Raw genomic sequence first — 20391 nt, 5'->3', positions numbered from 1 at the left:
GTCGTCGCTCTCGTCCTCATCGTCAGCTTCCAGAGCAGTAGTCAGAAGCTGTGGGAAGGGCTCTGATTCAGCTTCCTCCTTCTTGACGGCGGGTGAGCTGTAGCGCATGGCAGGACCTTTGCTATAGGTAGGATATGTTCGCTCTGTATCCGATAACATGGCCTGCTGCTCCCCTTCCGAATCTTCTGCTTTTATGCGTTTGTTGTCCTTAACTTCTGTCTTGATAGAAGTGTCGTCGCCAGATGAGAAGATCCAGACACTCAGGATAGCCCAACAGATAGCAGTAAAAAGAACTTCAGTGCCCCAAAAAGCGCCAATGAAGACGATAGCGCTGGTGATGCGATGGTTGTACATGATCCACCTCAAGCCCTGGAAACGAGCCTTGAAAACAACATTGGCTTCGTAAATTTGCATTCGAGCAGGACTTTGCACTTGTATCTGCATGGTATCCGGGACATTCCTCCATCCTTTTGCAAATGAGACTCCGCTGAAGACGGGGATCTCGAGTGTTTCTGCTTCGAGCCGCCAGCCTAGAATCAGCCAGTGCAGCTCGGTAGCCTTACGAGCGAGATCAACGACAGGCGAGTAGTATGTCAAGATGGCAGATCGTCTCGAGCTGGCGAGAATCTTGGAAGTGTTTGGATCCTTTGCGACGGGAATGCGCGAATCGTCAATGACGGAGCCTTTTTCGCCGGGTGCGTAAAGAGTCGTCTCGATCATGAAATTGCCAATCTCAGTATTGGTCTTGGTGCGCGGCAGGCGTATTTGGACCTTGACATCGTATGGCTGGAGACTAACCAGGTCGGGGGCTAGGTTCGCGACACCCCATGGCGGAGACTCGAGGCTATCGAATTGGAGGTGGATGGGGCGACTGAAGCCTATGCGTGGGATGTAGGTCCAATAGAAGGCGAGATAGGCGGCAACGGAGACAATGAGGAGAAAAAAGCAGGTGCTGAAGAAGAGGACGGATGTCAGGTATGCGCGCTGGGCAGGTTTGGAGACGGCGATGCGGACGGGCAGGAGAGCCGTGTTCTGGATGATGGTCAATTGGGTTTTGGTCAGAGAGGGAGTAGCATACCAACCTTGACACGCGCTATAATCCCCTCGGGCTCGTCATCAGTATAGTCGGACATGTCGCATGATGTTTGGTATAGGAGGAAAGATGATGCTGACTTGCTCCTCATCGTGTTTGCAACAACGTCACTGCTCTCACATGAAAGGCCCGAGCTCCTTCTTGTCCTACAGACCATTTGTACGACCGCATCGTCTTGCACAAAACAACACGTACTGCACGAAATACAACTTGCAATATGGCAGATATACAGGGTCTGAGAGAACAGATTGCTGGTGAGCTTTTTGGTGTTTTGCATTGCTGGGGCTACACATACCGATAATTCGACCCAAAGCAAACTTCAAGTTCATGAAGCTGCAAGCTGATAATCCCGAAATTGTCATCTTGAAGAGAGGACAAGGTTACCACGCTGTAATAGCTGAGACTGACCGCGTCAAACACGCTCTCACGATGGAACGGCCAATGCCTACAGTCATAGCTGCTCTGGAGTATCTCCTCGATATGACCTCAGAGCACCTGGGCAATATCCATGATACATTCTTTACCGACCGTGCCACTCCTCCCACCCAGTTCGGCGAGATTGTAGAAAACGATCTCTTTCTCAGCGCCGGCAGTTATTACAGACCCGACTTGACACCTGACGAGACCCCTGAGTCTTCTCCCTCGACAGCTGAGTCAATCCGTGAATCCATCGAACGCGAAAGCTCTGAGCAGGTATCTGCCGGAATCACACCCCCTCCGACATGTTCAAGTGTCGCTCTTGCAAACCGGTTACCAACACCCTTTGCAAGTTCAAGTCCCTCCCCTGGCCGAGCTCGACCTCCCAGGCGGCGTGCTTCCGAGATGGAAGCCATTGATACGGATGATACAGCACGAGAAAACACCTTGCGTAGGAGTACACGCATCCGGCATATGCGAGATCAGTAACCGCAGACATACCGAACTTTCATTTCATTCTTCTGGCTTCTCAACGAATCTCTACACAATTACAACCTGAGCTTCTTCCACTTCCACAACGCACCCCATCCACCAAACACCGACGCTAGCCCCGTGAATATAATCAGCGGTCCATAGCTTGACTGTACTCCAAACCCACTACCAGCAATCCCACTATATCTTTCGGTACCAGCTTTGAGTAATGGCACACCAACTAAGCCTCCAGCAACATATCCAAGGCCTCTTGCTCCGTTCAACAATCCATACACCATACCTGAATCGATGGCTTCGTTTGACTGTCTAGCCTCGCTCTCGAGGTCATTCATTAAGCCTCCCCATGTCGCACTATATCCTCCAGCGAAGAAGCCAAAGGTGATGGAGAAGAGGACCAGTGTCGCCAAATTGCCTTGAGTCGTCAAGCCCCAGAGAAGGAAGGCACTCAATGCAGAGCTGAGCCCTGAGATACAAGTGACAGTTGTGGCAGAGAGTGTAAAATGCTTGTTCTCACTCAGATAACCAAAGAACGAGGACGAGGCAATGCCAGGAATGTTAAACAGTGTGAGCAAAAGAGTTGCAGAGGTTTGGGAGAGCTTGGCGACTTCGCTGGCGTAGGTGTTGAGATATGTTTGTGGTATTCCATAACCTGCGGACTGCAGCACGATGGCTACGCAGTAGATGTAGATGGTCTGGTGATGCAAGAAGTGCCAGGGTATCTTACGGGTTCTGACCGTGTCTGTTGTTCTTCTTGCGTCTTGCTCAGCATCGACGCTGTCAGTGGAATCTTGTGTTCCCATGGCCAACGATGAAGGGTGCGTCGGGATGAGGAGAATCGTGAACACACTTGTACCAGCGACCAAAACTGCCCAGATCCTGAGTGCGAAGCGAAAGCCATGCTGATCCAGAAGCCCAGAGAACAAGAATGGACACACCGAGCCGACAATGTTTTTGCAGGACAGTGTGATGCCATAGGCCAGCGCCCGATGGCTTGTCTTATACCACTCACCTAAAGACAAGGTCATAGGGCTGAAAACCAGAGCTGATCCAAAGGCAGCAAAAACGCCTTGCGTGAACACCAGATGCCAGACATTGCTGCTAAAGCTCGACAGCAAGTAACTCACACAGGCAATAGCAGTGCCTAGTAAAGCTGCGATCTGACGATACCTTGCCCATCGTTTGGTGAAAAGGGCAAAGAGGAAAGGCATAGAGAGGTACATGACTCCATTCGAAGTCATACCAATAATACCAGTCAAATCCTGGCTTCCTTGTAAAGTCCAGTGTTTGATGTAGTATTCTTGGAAGATACCATAGCTCATTGCAAAGCCTGAAGTATGCGAGTGTTAGGATCCGCGTAAGATGTGAATCTAGGCGGAAATGCTATGACTGGGCACAGGCGGTGTTGAGACAGCTGTGGGAAAAGACTTACCCCATATAGGGAATTGTAATACGGCGGACCCGAGAAGCACGGATGCCATCTTCCTTCTTGAGCCAGTTCGTCTGGGTGGACTATGTTCAATACTGGTCGAGCTGTCATCGTGGTCAACGACTTCAGGCTCTGTTTCGTGTCGTGAAGCTGAGCTGCTCGGCTGAGCTTGAAGCTCAATCGCCTGATTAGAACCTTCGACTTTCGCCATCGTTGCTGTCATACAAAAACAAATTCTCCTTTGAAGTGATGGCTATGAGAGAAACAAATTGAAAGTCATGCGACATAAGTATGGTATTTATTCGATGACTCAGTGTTGCATGAGGGGTCCAACCAATGAGCGTTTCAAGGATTCCCGATCTTGAACCTTCGCGACTTCCATCTCCGATCTGTCTTTCTCCTGATTTACACCTGACACGCTTTCCAGGGCGAACGATTCTGCAATCAACGTCTTGCAAAGTGACTGTTCTGACCCAGCTCCGATTCCTTCTTCGCTACCATCTCAGCTGCGCCTTCGAGTCCACAGCTTATAGGAAATCTCGCTGCCGATGGCGGTCGATGACCATCAAGACAGATTACCAAAAGTGGGCTCCAAGCGACCCTTGTTAGGACCGGTAGGCACCAGACGACAAAGACCAGGCGGGATCATGCACAAGTAATCCGGAATGCCAAAGTCGATGACCACAACCGCCTTGTTGCGCTCAAGATCAGGCAGAGGATTCATCTCGATCTCAGGCATGGAGTGCTGGGTACTACCTCTACCATCGAAGATCCACATGCCAATGGGAACAGGCTTGAGGTTGGAGGGTACGTTGTTGACGTCGAAGGGTAGAGTACCGTCAGCGAGGAAGCGATCGCGTTGAGCGTTTGACCAACGGAAGTCTTGGTATACGCGAGCATGGCCGTGGGGACTGGGTTGCGGGGTGAGGAGTGTGATGCCCTCCTTCTTCTTGGCTTCCTGGGTATTCATGGTCTTGATGACCTTCTTGCGATACTCGGGGATGGCTGGGGTAGTGTCGGCAGTCTAAACAAGGTGAGAAAGTTGGAAGCACAGTTCAGATGTTGAGAAGCACACTTACAGCAGCGTTGGTGTTGTTTGTGGAAGACATGATGAGCTTGCTAAGTTGGTGGTATCGCTGATGAATGATACGTGGTCTTGCTATGAAGGAAAGGTAGAAGAGCTTGGTACTTGGGAGACCTCATGATATATTCCAGCTTCATTGAGAAGCGGTCTGATGCTGCATCTGGTTCTGCCACCATCCAGAGGCATGTCTTTTCTCTGCATCTATCCGCTCTGCTGCCTAGCGAATGACAGCGATATATTGCGAGTCATCAAACATGCTTCCGTTGAGGCTTTGAGCAAACGCATCGCCTGTCTGCCGGATGGTCTCAATTGGTCAAAATCCAGAAAGCCAACGACATTGCTGCACATAACCGTCTTGATCACTTTCCTAAAGGCAAGTTAGCAAGACCATCAGAGGCAGGAAGTGGACAGGTCAGTGTCATGAGTTCAGCATATGCAGCATGCCGGTATGATCTGCGTTTGTGTAACAAGATCATATCAGTCATGCCCACGATATTGACACGTCGAAAGAGATTATGCAGAGCAGACATCTGCTCGAACTGTACAAGCAAAAGACGTGAATTATGCATTAATGCTAATCTTGATATTTCTCCTCCATCGACTTACTTCACCAACAATCTGCAGAACAACCTGCTTAGATAACACCAGGCATACCTCTCTTGACACCAGGCTCTCCCAATCCAGGAACAACCATAGGAGCACTCTTCTCGGTAGCAGTTCTGAACACAGGGAAGAACTTTGCAATCCCACTCTTAGGGCCATATGCCTCTTCAATCAAGTAGACCGCAACACGCCACCAAGCAAGCAAGGACGAAAACATCCAGAAGTAAGCGGCTACTTTGATGCCGACTCCAACTCCAGTTCCGTAGGCAAAGAGACAGCAGGCGATTGTTGTTCCGATGGCAAGGGCGAAGAGGAGGGTTGCGAGGATAACGTCACGGGCGGTTGCTGCGATTGCCTAGAGAGAATCAGTGTTTGTGAAACAGCAGAGAGAGGCAGAGAAAACCTTACGCCGACCCAAGTAAAAGCAGCCAAAACCACAAACCAAGATGCCAATTCAGGCAAATGCGCATGGATATCGCCAGCGGGCAAAGCACCAACCGTGTTCAACAAAAACATCAATCCCTCACTCATCCAAAACGCGCCCCACCTATTCTCTCATCAGCAATTGTTCCTTCTCCTACATCTTTCGCAAACACTTACATCGTATTAATCACGCTGACCAACGTATCTCTCGCATGGAACCCATAAAGTCCAGCAATAAACTGACTCAACCCACCCCAGAAAGCGACAAATGGGAAAAAGATGGTTGGAGAACTGTCATTGCCCCACCAATTGGCAATCCACGATGCTGTTATCCATGTACTGCCTGCGAAACCTGCCAATCCTAGTGCTGCGGGTGGTGCGATAGGTCTGAGGACAATGCGAACTTCGGGTTCGCGGTTGATAAACGAGTCGACTTTTGCGACGTCGTGGGAGTTCAAAGCCATGGCTGATTATCTGGTTTAAAAGAACGGGTTCTTGGTGGTGTGTCCAGGAAAGACTGAATAATGCTCGCACTATTGAGGTAAGGAGAGGAAAAGGTCAGGAACTAACCAGAGGGACGGCGGCACTCCAAGTCTATCTATCTCTTCCCTCCACGGCAACACGGCAGAAACAGTCTTGAATCATTCATCATATCTTTCCCCTTGTCCTCATATCATCATCGGTCTCCATCACACCCAGTTCTTGTTTGCCTTTTTCATCTGAGTACCCGCGCGGATCTCCACGAAAATCTGGGGGATACGTTGACATGGTTTCCTATTTCGGTAGCCGCAAGAGCCGATCTTTGGGGCTCTGTGACCTCAGAGTTATGTCATTAATTATCGATTTCTCTGATTATTTCCACACCGCGTTGATGAGTGCTTATCTTTTGCACACCTTGATGATCAATGTCGTGGATTGTTGGGAAATTTCGCACTACAGATGACGTCCTGTGCGTCCTACAAATGGTAGATGTGTCAATGGCGCACGACATAGATTCGGGGCCAAGTGCGCCTTCAACCATTAAAGACAGGGATCTTTTTGAGGAAATAATAATTGAGACGCTAGCCAATGATCACAAAGCTGTTGTCTTTTGTAGCTGTTGGAGGTTCTCGTCTTACGACACCTTTGTGGTCTTCTTCCCCTTCTTTGCTGTCCACGCTGGAAGTCGGCGAGGGTGCTTGACCCAGAGCGGCCTCACCAGGTGCCAATCCGCGATACTTCTTGTCGGTATAAGTTCTGTAGCCCAATTTCCTCTTCCTTTTCAATCGCTTGATGCCATATCTCTGGACCTCATCCCACATCTCGTTAGTAAACATCTTGCGGATGTGTTTCATCTCTATCGGATATGTGGTCATCCATTCATAGCCCCATTTTCTTGGGTTACCGCGATCAATTACCGAAGGATAAAACTCCCATGTGCCAGGGAAGGGTACAGTGGTCATGCCATAGGGCATGATAGCACCATGAGGATAGCCCAACATGTGAACATTGCCGCCAAACACATGAGTCTCCCAGCAAGCTCCCAACTCATTCATTCGACCATCGCGGTAAAATGGTTCTGCGGGGTTTACCCATTGCGAAGGTTGTGGTGGCGCATAGTGCTGTAGATATGTGGGATTGGAAGTAAGCCAGAGAGCATGCATGACTTCATGAACAAGAGTCACAGCAAATGCGAACTGTGAACGTAGAACAGCGGACTCATCATGCGTACCAGGATTCCATGGTTTTGAGAACTGGCTTGCCTTGAGCTTCCGTCGGAATACACCCAAGAATTGGTTGTTCAGGGTTATTTTGGCAGAATAGGCACTATCAATGGTCAGAACTATTCTTGTCAAGCTTCATTGGCTAAAGACATACCCAATCGCAATCATAGAGCCTGTGTCTCCAGCTCCACACATTGCCATGCATCCAAACGGTAGATGAGCTGAGAACTGGAACTCGATGCAGTCTTTCAGAGTAAACAGAATATGCCAGATCTCTTCCGTTGTCCAGTCTCGGAGGGGCTCGTTTGAGAATGTGTACAATGGCTGCCCTGCCTTGTTCGTTGCTTCATTATCGTTGATAGGTATCAAAGGCTTCTTCAGGGCTCCTTTGATATAAGTCAAGATTTGAGGTTCATCCAATATCCTACTAGCCAGCCTCAGTGCAGGTATCATGAGGTCGTAGTCATCCTTGGAGACGTTGTTCCATTTCCGTGGGAGAAAGATAGGATGTATGGGAGAGATGATGGGTTCCCATCCGCGCAACTTCCTGATAAAAGCACCAGTTACGTGCTCTTGTGCCTTCTCTTCAAAATCAGGGTTGACTGGGAAGTTGGAATCTGGTAGATTGATGTAGCCCTTTCGATTTAGTTCTTCGAGATCAATAACCTTGAGAGTCTCATCGAAGCCGATCCTGGAATCGAAAATGCTGGCAATGAGGCTTCCTAGAGCTTTGATCATGTTGCAAGCTCCACAGAGAAGGATGCTCGATAGTTTTCGAGATGACTGGTCTTCGCAAGGTAAAGTAATGGCTTTTGTCGCAGTTGGACGCTCTGTACCGAATGCGGCGATAACAAAGCCATGTTCACAAAGTCCCTAGACAAAAAGTCTGGATGGACGCTGATACTGCTTCACAGACAAAGAAAGTGCGAATGAAAAGGTCATTCGCCTACCATATATCGATGCGACTCTCAAACAACAAGAAGTGTGTTTATGTTGACTAGACGAGAGGCAGGATGATTACAAATGGTAAGTCGGTCTTTCGAGACTCGAACAAACATCTTATTTTTGTTAATATCAGCCTTTGAAAGGTTGTATACAGAAGAAGACGATTGATGGAATACGATGTCAACTTTATGGATGGTGAAGAGTCGCAAGGAGGGTGATGAGAGATGAAGAGATATGGAAGGTGGAGTTCTATGTCCGGCTTAACGCCGTAATTCGTTCCTTCCTTGTGTTTTGAACTGCTTGTCCTCAAATTCTGAACGGAAGTGGGATACGAGGACGGCTGTGCGTTAGTACTGCAGTGAACATAAAGCAGTGTAAAAAATCGATTGTGTCCCTGAATGATCGATGAGTGATGGTGCGCCTATGCTTTATCCCTGCGGTCCCTTTTCGCATGCCATTCCCATAACGCCCTGCTGTATGCACATCCTCCTCCAGCTATGCCCGTGTGTCTCAAGTCTTCGACAGAATTTGGATCATATCTGGGGCCCAGCTCTTCATAGTCCCACTCCCATTCTGATTCTGCGTCCTCAAAGTCCTTGATTGCTTGTTTGTTCTTCAAGACCAAATCCTACTTGCAGTACTTTGCGACAAAGTCCTTTGCGTTCTTTTCAAAGACCTCAGGGTGATTCTTGTACTCGTCGGCGATTCTACTTTCGACGGCATCATCAGGTTGAGGGGCAGAGAGGATCTGACGGACGAGGATCAGAACGTCGCGAATCTTGTTTGGTGGCTTCCATTGGTCGGAACGGAGCATGCCGAGGCACATGCTGCCCTTGTCATCGTTGCTGACGTTGGGGTGATAGATCTTGGTTTTGAACGAGACGGTGGGTGGTTTGAAGGGGTACTCCTTGGGCAGTGCGACTTCGATCTTGAACTTGCCGTTCTGCGGACGGGTCAGCATTGTGGCTCACTAGAGTAGAGATCGTGGGATTACACACGGCGTAGACAGAGTCCTCGGGGCCCTGCATGATGACTTCCCAGAGAAAGACGTTGCCCTCTTCGGCGAGCTGCACCTGAGTGCCCGGCACAGGGTTGGTCGACACTTGGCCAAGTTCCTGTTGTCGGTTTTAGTGCTGATCTTAAGCGCATAGGTCATACAACATACGGTAACAATTCTCTTGTTGGCCATGATGAATGAGATGTGGGTGTGTGTAGGAGAAAAGGAAGACCAAGAAAAGTGGAAGCAAGAAGGATGAATCAAGGTGTTTCAGCTCTGGGCGGTGACGCGGGGTGCCTGGACTGTGGGGCTTTTCAAGCTCTCACACCAACAACACCAGGGAAGTCACTTTCACTTTCTCCTTTCTCCCTTCCTTTCACAACTGCACTTTCTAGCATGTGCTTCCGTGACTCTTACGATAATGCAGTTCCGTCTACCAGGCAACACAAACGCATTGTAGATCTCTCCTCGTCAATCCCTGCATGACAATGGCGGTTGCTGCCTGATATACCACGCGCACCCAATCAGCTGCATCTAACGTCCAGCCTCGCGCCCAGGGGTGCGTGACACCTCCAATAATAAGTAGTCATTTTCACTTTCTGTCTCTTCTCTTCCTTCTTCCACGCCCGCCAAAAGGTCGCCGACAATCCACCCCTCCAAGCTGCTCGCACACGTAACGCTTCTTTTTCGTAAGAAAGGGATAGTGTTACTGCCTGTGAAAGCTTGTCCGAGTGCGCGCCTGTTTCCTCGATAGCTATCTCATGCTACGCGCGTCAATCTTCATTCGTTTATAAGCCTTCTCCTTCCTCTCCTCTCGTCGTGACAATTCTTCCCAACATGCTGAAGAGGTCTTTTGGTTACAAGGATCGTGCCGGCAAGGCTACGAAGCCTACCAAGAGATCCTTCCGTGATGATGCAAAGCTGAAGTTGATCGAGCAGCTTGCTCAGCCGTCCAGTCCGTCAAGTGCTGTGTAGGTGTTCTTCTTTCCTTTATTTTTTCTCCTGTCTCCTTGATATTCGCCAAGTCATTTGATTCGCGTCCATTGACTTGTATCTATACAGCCAAGCCTCTCCCAGGCTCAATAGCGCCATAGTCACCATAGTGGTAGGCAAGGACCAACGCCTGTTCGCTGCTCATGAAGACGTCCTCAAAACCTCGCCCTTCTTCGGATCGGCAGCCAAGGACGCCCTCTATACTTCAGCTTCGTCCTCATCTCGTCGCATCTTCCTACCCGACGAAGAAGCAGAGATCTTTTCCGCCGTCCTCGAATTCATGTACAAAGGCGATTACTTCCCGCGTTTGCTCCATGATCGCAGAAGAAACACCTGGGTCCTTGAATCCGTGGATGAGTGTTCTTCCCTCTCCCCCAAATACCAAGGCAGGGGTAATGCAACCACAGTCACCACATTCAGTTCAAGGGTCAATGGCTTGATCTTGCGTGATACGGCTATCTATTGCCTGGCTGAGCGATTCGGTCTCGAAGAACTCAAAAAGCTGTCTTTGCGTAAGCAGGGACTGCAGTCAGGCATTGAGGTTGCTACTATCCTTCGCAGTGCGAGATTTGCCTACGACAATACGCCAGAGACTGATTCTCGGCTTCGTGCACATTACCTTGCTTTGATTATCCGCAGCCGCAACACTTTCAAGCGTAGTGGTACCATGCAAGTGGAGATGGAGAGTGGTGGACGCATGTTCTTCGATCTGTTTGTCGCCATGGCAAACCATATCGATGATTTGACAGAGTTGAAGGGGCAAGTTTGAGAATTTCTTCTTGTGCTGTTCTGCCACCCTGTGAATACTATCTTCGAGACCTCCTTTTGCTAACACTTGAACTGATTTTGTAGCATTCGCTCTTCTCCTCACGCCACTTGATAGGCCTTTGTCTTGGTATCTCGACCTCAGATCACGTTTTCGAAGATCAAGACATCTCGAGCTTGTCCTCACGACATGATCGAACCAAAGAAACTCAACAAAAAAGACATCATGCCTCGATAACTCGACTCTATGCCCAGATTGAACAACACTCTCATCTCGTTTTGACCCCAAATTGTGACACTCATGAGTCTTTCCTTGCTGCAGCAGCTTTGCTTGGGATGGCGGCTACTTCTCAACTCTTATCACAAATGGACAACAAAATTCACAAAACAAACAAAAGGGACGTGTTCTATCGTTCTGGACTCGATGACTGGGCCTGGTGGTTATTGCGGAGGTCAGGTGTGAAAATCGTGAGATTGCGATGTGCCTGTCTCTTCTGGAAGCAGCGGGTTATGCTGCTCACACTCTCTTTCGTTGGAATATCTATTTGTCGGTTGCGACGATGAACGAGTAAAACACCAATGTTCGTTGCGTGTTCCTGACACATAACACACTGCCTGTCATTTCCGATCTCCAGATTGTATCTTTGCTGTCTTTGGACAGTACCCAGGGCATCACAGCCTTGCATAAGATATGTAGCAGCGGTATATCAGAGCGAGCAAGACAATTGTCTTGTCCTGCCAATCTCGTTTACGAATGCAAGCAAATGTTCCACATGTTTCCGAACAAATAATTTGGTCACTCAAGAAACTCTGATTTTAGTCTTCTAGGCAACCTCGACCAACTCATCCTCTTCATCGAGCTCCTCAATCTTCGGCGGTTGCGGTGGCTCCTCACCCTCACCTTCCTCATCTCTTGCGATAATCTGCACCACTCTGTCGCAAGCCTCCTGCACATCGGGGCTCTCAGTGTGCAAATGCAACTCTCTGATGACCGCGTATACGTTCTTTTCCCTCATGAAGTCTCTGCCTTCTCTTGTTGTGGTGAGCAAAAGCAAAGTCTCGAGGTGAATAATCTGGATGTCGGTTTCGGGCTCGCGAGTCTTGTCCGGGGGCAGGAGTTGCAGTTCCTCAGGCATGCTGTCCATGTCTTTGTCTTCGTACTCCTCAGGACCCATCAAGGGCAACAGAAGGTATGGCAAGATATTCAGACCACCCTCGGTCTCATCCGTCGACAACATCTTGACATGTGAATCCGTATCAAACGAGGCATTCTTGATCGTGGAAGCCACGCCCCTCCTTCTAATCGTCGACTTGTGTTCGGTAAACACAATCAACTTGGACAACGGCACAATATTCTCATCCTCCTCCCTTGGAGTCAAGAAATGCTTTCTTCCCTCCTCGTACTTTGAAATATCCGCAAACACGTAACACAGATAGTCGAAGTTTGCCTTGGGGTTATAACTGCCCTCCTGGCCCTTGACAAACAAATCCAACAACTGATCAATCGCAAACGGCGAAGTCGAAAGCGGTTTGGGAACCTCGCGCTTGACCGTGAGCAATGTCTTGAGGTGTTCATGTTTTGTAAGGTTGGCCAGTAGCATAGCCATCTCATCTGCATTTTCCTCTTTTGCGTTTGTGATGCGCGAGTAGAGTGTCTCGAGGAATTGGTCGTCGGTGGCTAGAGCGTTCAGAACTTGCTCGTCTGAGGATATGTTTACGAGGATTGTGAGGACGTTTTTTGCGATGGGTGGATAGTCGCGGACTAGCAGTTTCATGTCTTTGATGGGAGTGAGGTCTTGGTATTTGAAGAGAGAGGGTTGAGCTGTGGAGAAGCCGACGAGGTTCTCGACCGCTGGTTGGGACTTGTTAGAGGTATTCTTTGTGCTGTGCTGAGGTTGTGTTCGAGGTTGGTTGGCATACCGATCTGGCGGATTTGGGTGTTTCCATGGTGGAGGAACTCGACGAGCTGCGGTAGTTATCAGCAGGGGGTCTGAAGTTGGGGACCTGAAGCTACGCACCTCTTCAAGTTCAGTAGGCATCTTGTATGTGTTGCGGTCTGAGTGACTCGGTGGATTGAATGCGACAACTTTTTTTCTGTAACCCAATGACGAAGTCGAAAGCTTGGGAGATCCTTATCTCTTATCGTCTGGATCCCGAGGATCTGCCACACCGCCTTCCACCATCGACACCGGGCGCGGTCTGTTCGTACTTGCTGCGCATCACGATAGAAACCAAACGATCAAGTATCCAAGCTGAGCAGGAATGGCGTCAACTACGAGGTCTACGCATTCTCCTGCTCAACATCGTTCATAGCCTTTATCGCTCTCTTCGCATGATCGACAATATTGTCAACAACACGTCCACCTCTCTCTTCAACCTCCAGCACTTCCACAAGTTGCTCTTTCCAAAATATCCACCTTTCAACGCTAAATCCATCGTCCCCGACCCATGTAGGCTTACTCCCATCACTGCCACCAAGCCATTCCTTCCAAATTTTCTCACCTTCATATCCTTCTTTGTTCTTGCTAAATTGCCAGATTTGCGGACTGGCATGGAGAAACCATTGAGCAGCTGCAGGAATGTAGATACCTGCTCGTCGGACTTGAGCTGATGATTCAATGCTGACTTCCAATGCGTCTCGGATCGTTTCCAGAGCCAATTGACGGAACCCTCTAGAGACCCTCGGGGAATGATTTGCATCGATGTGGTGTAGCAATATTGCTCCGAAGCGATTGGCCACTTCGAATCGTCTTGCTTGTCCGGACCACGTTATCTGGGTTCGTCCTTCGTCGATACTTTCGACAGTGTTTACGCCTGTTCATTATATTAGTACAGAGCATGGATCTGCAACAAGCCAGCCGAGACTCACTCATCGCGTATTCCATGAACCAGAAACTTAGTTCGGGAAGGTCATGCCAGTATTCTCGACCATTTTCTTTGACAATCTTGCCGTCGACTACAACATCAGGCGAGCGTGACATATGTACAAGCATCTCGACAAGTGTCTCAAGGTCTTGGTCTGTGGTCTCTGGATGTAGTATTGCAGACATGATCAGATACCACAGCGAGCACAAGTCGGTCTTGCCGGCTAGAAGACGAGGCTCGTAGCTTGACGTGATGTCTCTGGCCGCTTGCTCGGGTGTTGTAGCATTGTCGCTCAGCAGAGTGTGGATCGTGATTATCGCGCTTTGATGCTCACGATCTTGCCGGTGAGGATCACTTTGTTGGCTTTCTTTCCAGGATGAAGACATTCTTGGAGGTGTTTCGTGAGGTGTTACAGGCGATAAAGTGGGAGAGGTCGCACAGAAGGTACATGTGAGGCATTGGGCCCAGTGATCGACGAAGGATCACGACCTAGCAAAAAAAAAATGGGTGCTTATTAGTCATGTATATGTACAGCATTGGTATCCTCTCGATCATCGAGATGTTGTTTGAGTCAGGGTGCTACCTTCATCCATGGTTTTCGATCATATCATCAGATGTTCACATTCTTACACGCTGCAATCTTGCGTCCAAATACTACTTGATAGACTTCAGACGCTGCAACAAGGTTGCGCAAGAGCTGCCAGCCATGCATATTCCTGTGAATAGAATAACCCATCTAAAGATACCACTTGCAGTGGTAGCGTTCCTGCCAATCAAAGCAGCTCCAATAGGTCCTGTAAGCACATTGCCCAAGCCCTTCTGAAAGTTCAACAAGCCGTATATCACAGGTGCGGTACCGACATCATTTGTCACCGAACTCGTTATCCTCGCCCAAATTGCCGTGAAGCCTGCGGCGAAGAATCCATATAGAATACCAAAGACAATGAGAACCGGCAGAGAAGATGCCACTTTCCAGATCCCCAGTACTGAGATTGCTGCCGCTGCTGTTGACAAGAGAGCCAGTGTGTTGACTGATACCTTTTTGTCAGAGAGTATGCCGAATGTGAATTGACCACAGACTTGGCAGATGCTCATCACGGCCAGTAACATTGCTCCAGTGTGAGGATTGAGTGAAAGTGATGACGCATACGAAGGTAGGTACAACCCTGGGAAGAAGTATCCAAAGCCTTGCAAAATGTTTGCCACGGAGTACATCCAAAAGGATGGCATGCGGAGGAATGTCCAGTCAATTTTTCTGCTTGCGGTGCTTCTGGACACTGGCAAACGCCCTCTGAACAATGGGATCAAAGGACCAGTGAGCACTGTCAGCGCAATCGCGACAGCTCTCAAAGTAATCCTGAATCCATATTTGTCCAGCAAAGCTTGAAGCACAAATGGCATGAAGCACCCAGAGAAACCACTTGCAGCACAGAGCATTCCATAAGCCATTCCTCTCTTTGCGATCCAATACTCGTCCACCATCGATAGAATAGGATAGTAGAAGACCAAGAATCCAAATCCGTAGGCTTAACCTTGTGATGCAATCAACGCTTCCAGAGAGGTGGCAAAAGAACCTAGTGCAAGGCCAAGAACACAGATGGGCCCTTGATAACAGTCAGTACATGCGTAAGGGCTTTCTAAAGCATGAGAAATGGGAACCAACATCCAAACCATATCATATAGCGGCGATACCATGGAAAGCGCTGAATCAATAACATGATCACCGGAGCACCTAGGTACCCAAGCCCTGAGGCCACAGTGCCCACGACCGGGATGTATGCATTACCTGCAAATTCAGGTGTCTTGGAATAATAGTCTTGAAAGACGCCGAAGGAGAGAGGAAAGCCCCAGAATAAGGTTTCAAAGATAAAAGCAGCTAATAAAAGTCGCCATGCTGCGATACCTTTATCTGAAGGGGCAAGATTTTGTTCGACAATGTCGGTTCGGGGTTGCTCTGCTTCCTGTGTTGCTGTACTGGGTGCTGCACAATGACTGCTAGAGGCTGGCTGAATCGCAACCGGATGAGAAGGCTTGATCGGTGTCAATTGTATATCATTCATTGCACGTACATGATCAGACACTCAAATGACATGGTGAAAGCAGCGACATATTTGAGTCAACCATGATCGCGTCCTTCTCACAACCATTGCCGAGGCCATTGTACTCAGAGAGAGGGGTATCACCGAAGCGCTCAGTCATTCGTTCATATCTCTAACCACGTATATATTCACGATACGTATTCTCGGAAGTCTAGGACGCATGACTGCAACTACCAGTTTTGATTGAGAATCACACGGAAAAGTCGCACCAACTTGTTCGTTGTCGTTTACGACAATGAATCCTAGAGAAAAGCCTCAGCTTTCAAATCTTCCGTGGCGCAATTGGCTGGTGCGTTCGACTGTTATGATTTTGCATGCAACAAGGCAGTGCGAAAAAAAGACTTCGATGTCTGTAGATGCATAGGAAAACAAAAACAGCAAAACAGGAGCTCTCCCGGACAGGCTTGAACTGTCAACCTCTCGATAGCGGATCTGCCGAAGCAAATCTAACAGTCGAACGCGCTAGCCAAATTGCGCCACGGAAGATTTGAAAGCTGAGGCTTTCTGTGGCTGTTGGATGTCAACGGTCGCAAGATGTTGCAATATATACCTCAATTTACCGCTCCTCTACTCATTCGAGAGCTTCGCGATTCTGCGACAAGCAAAGTTAAGTGGTTTCTGCGATTTTTGAAATTCTATCGGTCGACATGAATTTCATGTCAGGTTCTGGGGCGATGTCCAGCCGTGCGGCTTCTGAAATCTCATGGAAGCTTCCCTACACCCTCAACGAACAATTGCGAACAGTAATCATTAACAATGCGTTTCTGAACGACAGAGAATTTATGTCACAGCGAACAAACAAAAGAATCGGCATTGTGTCCTTCAATCTCCCTATCAGTTTCTGCCTAGCTGAGTGTTAAACAAGTGTCAGTCGTCTCTACATCACCATCTCCATCTGCTTCGACCAATTCAAGAAGCTTCTTGTGCCTGCCTCTGACAACAAAGCCATCTGAACCCTCGTCCTCTGTATCACTTCTGTCGATATCGTCAGCCTTGACAGCAGCTCTTATCTTTTGGTTTCTACGATCCAAGTCAACTGATGCAAAGCCAGTGACCTTGGATTCAAGCCAGCCTCCAGTGGATCGGTCTTCTCAATCATCTTGTAATATAACATGACTCCTTTCTTCCTCTCTGGACGACAAGCGGCGAGGCCATATCTAGCAACATCTCCATCCCAGAAGTCTTTCGTGAAAATCCTCTTGCAGAGACCCATGTGAACTGGATATTCGGTGCGCCAGACCTGGTTCCAATCGCAAGGCTGGCCTCTTGGAAATAGCTTAAGGTCCGCGTCTTCACGATCCGCATGATTTGGGACCTGGATAACGCGCAATCATTAGTCCATATGGTGCAGAAACATGTCTCCTTCTCCCATTGGCTCTGATCACAGATGAAAAGATCATTTTCTCGATCTCGTAACCAAGCTCGTTGGTTGGTCGATCGCATAGATATGGTTCAGCAAGCTCAATTTTGCCAGTGTCAAGAGCGCATATTCTCCAGGCACAGTGTGTGACTTCGTGTATCATGGTTTGTGCAAGCAGGAACCTGGTACGTAACTTTGCTATTTTCTCGTCGGTGCCTGGAAACCAAGGTTGGGACCATCTTTAAGCTCCGTATCCAGAATCTTCGCGCAGTATGCGTAGAATCTCAATCCAGGGCGATCACGCATTTTTGTTCAGCATCACTCGTTCAAACGCCACTAGTAAGTTTCTAAGTGTAGGTCGACGGCTCGAACATTCAGCATGCTGCCATACCATGAAGATCCACCACCTCCTCAGATCCCAGCACAATCCATTGCCTGAATGCCATCATCGCGAACAAAGCATTTTAAGTAGCAGTAATGTTCTCCCTACCAACCGTGTCATCGTATTCCCACTGGGCAAACACCCAATTGTGAGTCTTTTGATGTGTAGGATCATCTAGCTTCCTGACATTGTTGCCTGCCAAGCCAGCGAAGAAAGGGGTGATTGCAAGATCATCCAAGAACCGCGAAGCCAACTCAATAGACGGCAAGATAGCTTCCCAATCTTCATCATCGTTCATGGCTTTCCATTGGCTGCGTTGTAGACATGGATGGATGTGGTATGGCTCTCCAGGATGGTGATGACCCCTCTGCTCCTCCGCTTGTCTTATGATTGCACCATATCCGAAGGCGAGATCGAGTCCAGTGACTGTCGTCTCCACGGGATAGTTGATGTAGCCTTCTTTGTTCAGATCTTCGAGCATGTATCTTGAGACTATAGGGCCTGGGTCGATTGCATCGGGGCCAGCGACAGAGGGGCGTGACCGCCTGACTGGAGGACGCTTTTGTCTCGCCATGACGGAAGACACGATATACAAGATATGTGCAGAAAGATTGTTTACATGGTTGCTAAAGTCTCGCGCTTTGATGCATAGAAAGAATATGCCTGCCGGATCCGGCAATTGCAAACTCGAGAGAAGGAGAATAAAGACCGGAAGTCACATCGATCTCTCCTGAAGAATACATCGAACAAAGAGAATCAATTGTACTTCTGTCTCTTTGTTGATAGATTCAAAAGATTTTCCTGTACGCCAATGCTGAATTCACGTGCGGGCCCACCAGGATTGAGAAGTCGTAGTGAATTGGAAATCTCCTGACTGATGTTTTGAACTTGTTCACAGCAGTCGTATACCAGAGACCCTCAAAGGTAGCCTCCGAAATACTCGATGATCTGACCACTCATCTGTGTGCCTTCTAACAATGGCATCTTGTCGATCTCGAAGCCCGCATCAGCACCAGGCAGTGGCACCACTCTTGCGACCTTTCTACCGTGATCTTCTCCCTCTCTCCAACCAATCATGACAAATTCGGATTGCTTCTGCCATTCTTCTCTCGACATGAACGATGGTGTGGCTTGAAGCCTAACATCTGAAGGTACAGAGTCGGTGCAACAAGGCATGCGAGCTCCATACAATGTTTCACGCCAGACTGAGTATTCTGCATAGTGTAACAAGTCACCAGCCTTTCCAATCATGCAGGTATCAGTCTTATCGTAGAATGCTAACATTTTGCCATCTCCGTCGATCCGTCTTAGAGGTTGTGGTAAAGTATTGTCCGCCATACAATCACGCGACAACATCACGTTACGGTAGACTTGCGCTCGTTCTTTCCGTTGAGGGTCGTTTTCATCATCTTCCATTCCGAACCATGGCTGGGATATCTCAACTTGTACGGCGTTTGGAAAACCACCAGCTCTGTATGTTGCGGCAAGATTCGCGGCTAGAGCTAGTGTTCTGCCAGTCGATGGGCGGCCCCACGGCTCTTGAACACCTAGATCTAGATTTCTCTGTAGAAAATCGCATTCAACAAAGAGAGGACCAGCACCTTCTCGCGAGCGAGTGCAGATATTCAGCGTACGCAGCTGATCTGCCTTTACAATACGCTGCTCATCTAGTTGTTCGAGACGTGTCATGTCGGGCTGAGCAAGTCGATCATCGGGATCTTCATGGTTGATGTATAGCATCCTGCTGCAAAGTGACTGCATACGGAGCTTGACATGGCGCATCTGTGGCAGCACATGCCAGAGGTCTGAGCAGACGTGATGTGGTTTCTTCTGGGAGGACCAATTCGACATATCGGTGTCGACTTCAAGATTTACACAGCTTGTCGGTAGTGCTCGCAGTAATTGACCAAGTACTTCGTTGTCGATCCTGAAGCCAATGTAGTCAAGACGAGGTCTTCTTCTGGTGATTTTTGGCATGGAAACAAACAATGAAAACGTATGCAAACTCGATGCGTTTGGCAGAATCATTTCGGCGACCGTTTTGAGTTGGTTTAACAACACCTTTGTCTCTTCCAGACCATCTTTTCTGTAAGACTCCCGAGTTCCAGCATTTTCAATCCAACGTGGAAGGACGGTTGCCTGAATTTCGAGGGTCAGCGACTTGATCGCAGTCAAGTGCTCGGGATAGTTGATCGCGCAATCAAGGAAGCGCGCAAGATTGCTGTTCGTGAGCACAACGTGTGAACAAAGAGTCCGGCAACCAACGTCCCTCCAATGTTGACACACCAGCGTTGACGGAAGAAGAGCTTTCGGACCGTAATGCTCACGCAGTTGACAGAATATTATCTGGAGGATCTCTGGAGTCAGAGTCGAAGCCATGTCTGCATCAAGGCGGTCATTCAATCAGATTCGAATAAGGATGAGTTAAGTATGGTTCCATGTCACGATGTGTTTTATGGCAAGACCCTTGTCAATTTGCCAAGCGTTTCATCTCGGACGATCATGTGCTGGAGGGGGCATCATTCGAACACGCATCTGCGGAACCACGCGCAAGATTCAACAAACCATCGATCGCGACTTTTGTAAGTGCTTTCGACATGTGGGATCTATGGCACATCGGTCTTAGGTGTGAAGATGAAGTTGTGAATATTTGGCGCTTGCAAACCAAGCTTCATGGCAAGGATCTTGACGCGCTCTCAAACAATACTGCATTGGTTCATGGGCTCATTCACAGTACCAAGTAC

At 48.7% G+C, this 20391-nt stretch overlaps 13 protein-coding genes across 13 annotated transcripts; 2 read left to right on the top strand and 11 right to left on the bottom strand.

Moving 5' to 3' along the window:
• Positions 1 to 258: 258 nt before the first annotated feature.
• Positions 259 to 1026, bottom strand: M437DRAFT_13688 (uncharacterized protein; the record flags this gene model as incomplete). Its single annotated transcript, XM_041018724.1, has 1 exon — positions 259 to 1026. A coding segment is annotated over one exon (768 nt), but the record flags the coding sequence as incomplete, so codon positions are not given.
• Positions 1027 to 1310: 284 nt separating this feature from the next.
• On the top strand, positions 1311 to 1999 carry M437DRAFT_81860 (uncharacterized protein; the record flags this gene model as incomplete). The annotated part of the gene is made up of 2 exons (XM_041027633.1): positions 1311 to 1347; positions 1407 to 1999. The coding sequence occupies 2 exons, from the start codon at positions 1311 to 1313 to the stop codon at positions 1997 to 1999; spliced, it is 630 nt and encodes a 209-aa protein (XP_040883046.1).
• A 59-nt stretch (positions 2000 to 2058) lies between these two features.
• Positions 2059 to 3639, bottom strand: M437DRAFT_81859 (putative monocarboxylate transporter; the record flags this gene model as incomplete). The annotated part of the gene is made up of 2 exons (XM_041027632.1): positions 2059 to 3329; positions 3432 to 3639. 2 exons carry the CDS (start codon positions 3637 to 3639, stop codon positions 2059 to 2061), a joined length of 1479 nt encoding a protein of 492 aa, XP_040883045.1.
• Positions 3640 to 3993: 354 nt separating this feature from the next.
• On the bottom strand, positions 3994 to 4537 carry M437DRAFT_81858 (uncharacterized protein; the record flags this gene model as incomplete). The annotated part of the gene is made up of 2 exons (XM_041027631.1): positions 3994 to 4452; positions 4508 to 4537. 2 exons carry the CDS (start codon positions 4535 to 4537, stop codon positions 3994 to 3996), a joined length of 489 nt encoding a protein of 162 aa, XP_040883044.1.
• A 609-nt stretch (positions 4538 to 5146) lies between these two features.
• M437DRAFT_41354 (uncharacterized protein) lies at positions 5147 to 6002 on the bottom strand (the record flags this gene model as incomplete). Its single annotated transcript, XM_041020369.1, has 3 exons — positions 5147 to 5470; positions 5524 to 5662; positions 5716 to 6002. The coding sequence occupies 3 exons, from the start codon at positions 6000 to 6002 to the stop codon at positions 5147 to 5149; spliced, it is 750 nt and encodes a 249-aa protein (XP_040883043.1).
• Positions 6003 to 6599: 597 nt separating this feature from the next.
• On the bottom strand, positions 6600 to 7979 carry M437DRAFT_63548 (uncharacterized protein; the record flags this gene model as incomplete). The annotated part of the gene is made up of 2 exons (XM_041024277.1): positions 6600 to 7344; positions 7396 to 7979. 2 exons carry the CDS (start codon positions 7977 to 7979, stop codon positions 6600 to 6602), a joined length of 1329 nt encoding a protein of 442 aa, XP_040883042.1.
• Positions 7980 to 8814: 835 nt separating this feature from the next.
• Positions 8815 to 9375, bottom strand: M437DRAFT_72845 (ubiquitin-conjugating enzyme; the record flags this gene model as incomplete). The annotated part of the gene is made up of 3 exons (XM_041025918.1): positions 8815 to 9129; positions 9185 to 9301; positions 9352 to 9375. The coding sequence occupies 3 exons, from the start codon at positions 9373 to 9375 to the stop codon at positions 8815 to 8817; spliced, it is 456 nt and encodes a 151-aa protein (XP_040883041.1).
• A 645-nt stretch (positions 9376 to 10020) lies between these two features.
• On the top strand, positions 10021 to 10945 carry M437DRAFT_40778 (uncharacterized protein; the record flags this gene model as incomplete). The annotated part of the gene is made up of 2 exons (XM_041020249.1): positions 10021 to 10138; positions 10251 to 10945. 2 exons carry the CDS (start codon positions 10021 to 10023, stop codon positions 10943 to 10945), a joined length of 813 nt encoding a protein of 270 aa, XP_040883040.1.
• An 820-nt stretch (positions 10946 to 11765) lies between these two features.
• Positions 11766 to 12980, bottom strand: M437DRAFT_40369 (DUF383-domain-containing protein; the record flags this gene model as incomplete). The annotated part of the gene is made up of 3 exons (XM_041020182.1): positions 11766 to 12793; positions 12862 to 12907; positions 12960 to 12980. The coding sequence occupies 3 exons, from the start codon at positions 12978 to 12980 to the stop codon at positions 11766 to 11768; spliced, it is 1095 nt and encodes a 364-aa protein (XP_040883039.1).
• A 242-nt stretch (positions 12981 to 13222) lies between these two features.
• M437DRAFT_81852 (uncharacterized protein) lies at positions 13223 to 14192 on the bottom strand (the record flags this gene model as incomplete). The annotated part of the gene is made up of 2 exons (XM_041027630.1): positions 13223 to 13755; positions 13811 to 14192. 2 exons carry the CDS (start codon positions 14190 to 14192, stop codon positions 13223 to 13225), a joined length of 915 nt encoding a protein of 304 aa, XP_040883038.1.
• Positions 14193 to 14460: 268 nt separating this feature from the next.
• M437DRAFT_72842 (MFS general substrate transporter) lies at positions 14461 to 15866 on the bottom strand (the record flags this gene model as incomplete). Its single annotated transcript, XM_041025917.1, has 3 exons — positions 14461 to 15257; positions 15339 to 15410; positions 15470 to 15866. 3 exons carry the CDS (start codon positions 15864 to 15866, stop codon positions 14461 to 14463), a joined length of 1266 nt encoding a protein of 421 aa, XP_040883037.1.
• A 1863-nt stretch (positions 15867 to 17729) lies between these two features.
• Positions 17730 to 18221, bottom strand: M437DRAFT_63542 (uncharacterized protein; the record flags this gene model as incomplete). Its single annotated transcript, XM_041024276.1, has 1 exon — positions 17730 to 18221. One exon carries the CDS (start codon positions 18219 to 18221, stop codon positions 17730 to 17732), a length of 492 nt encoding a protein of 163 aa, XP_040883036.1.
• A 344-nt stretch (positions 18222 to 18565) lies between these two features.
• On the bottom strand, positions 18566 to 20026 carry M437DRAFT_63541 (uncharacterized protein; the record flags this gene model as incomplete). The annotated part of the gene is made up of 1 exon (XM_041024275.1): positions 18566 to 20026. One exon carries the CDS (start codon positions 20024 to 20026, stop codon positions 18566 to 18568), a length of 1461 nt encoding a protein of 486 aa, XP_040883035.1.
• Positions 20027 to 20391: the final 365 nt, after the last annotated feature.

This window comes from Aureobasidium melanogenum (genome assembly GCF_000721775.1).
Source record: "Aureobasidium melanogenum CBS 110374 unplaced genomic scaffold scaffold_3, whole genome shotgun sequence".
In the NCBI taxonomy this organism is placed as follows: Eukaryota; Fungi; Ascomycota; class Dothideomycetes; order Dothideales; family Saccotheciaceae; genus Aureobasidium; species Aureobasidium melanogenum.
This window is presented reverse-complemented; position numbering and strand designations above follow the sequence as displayed.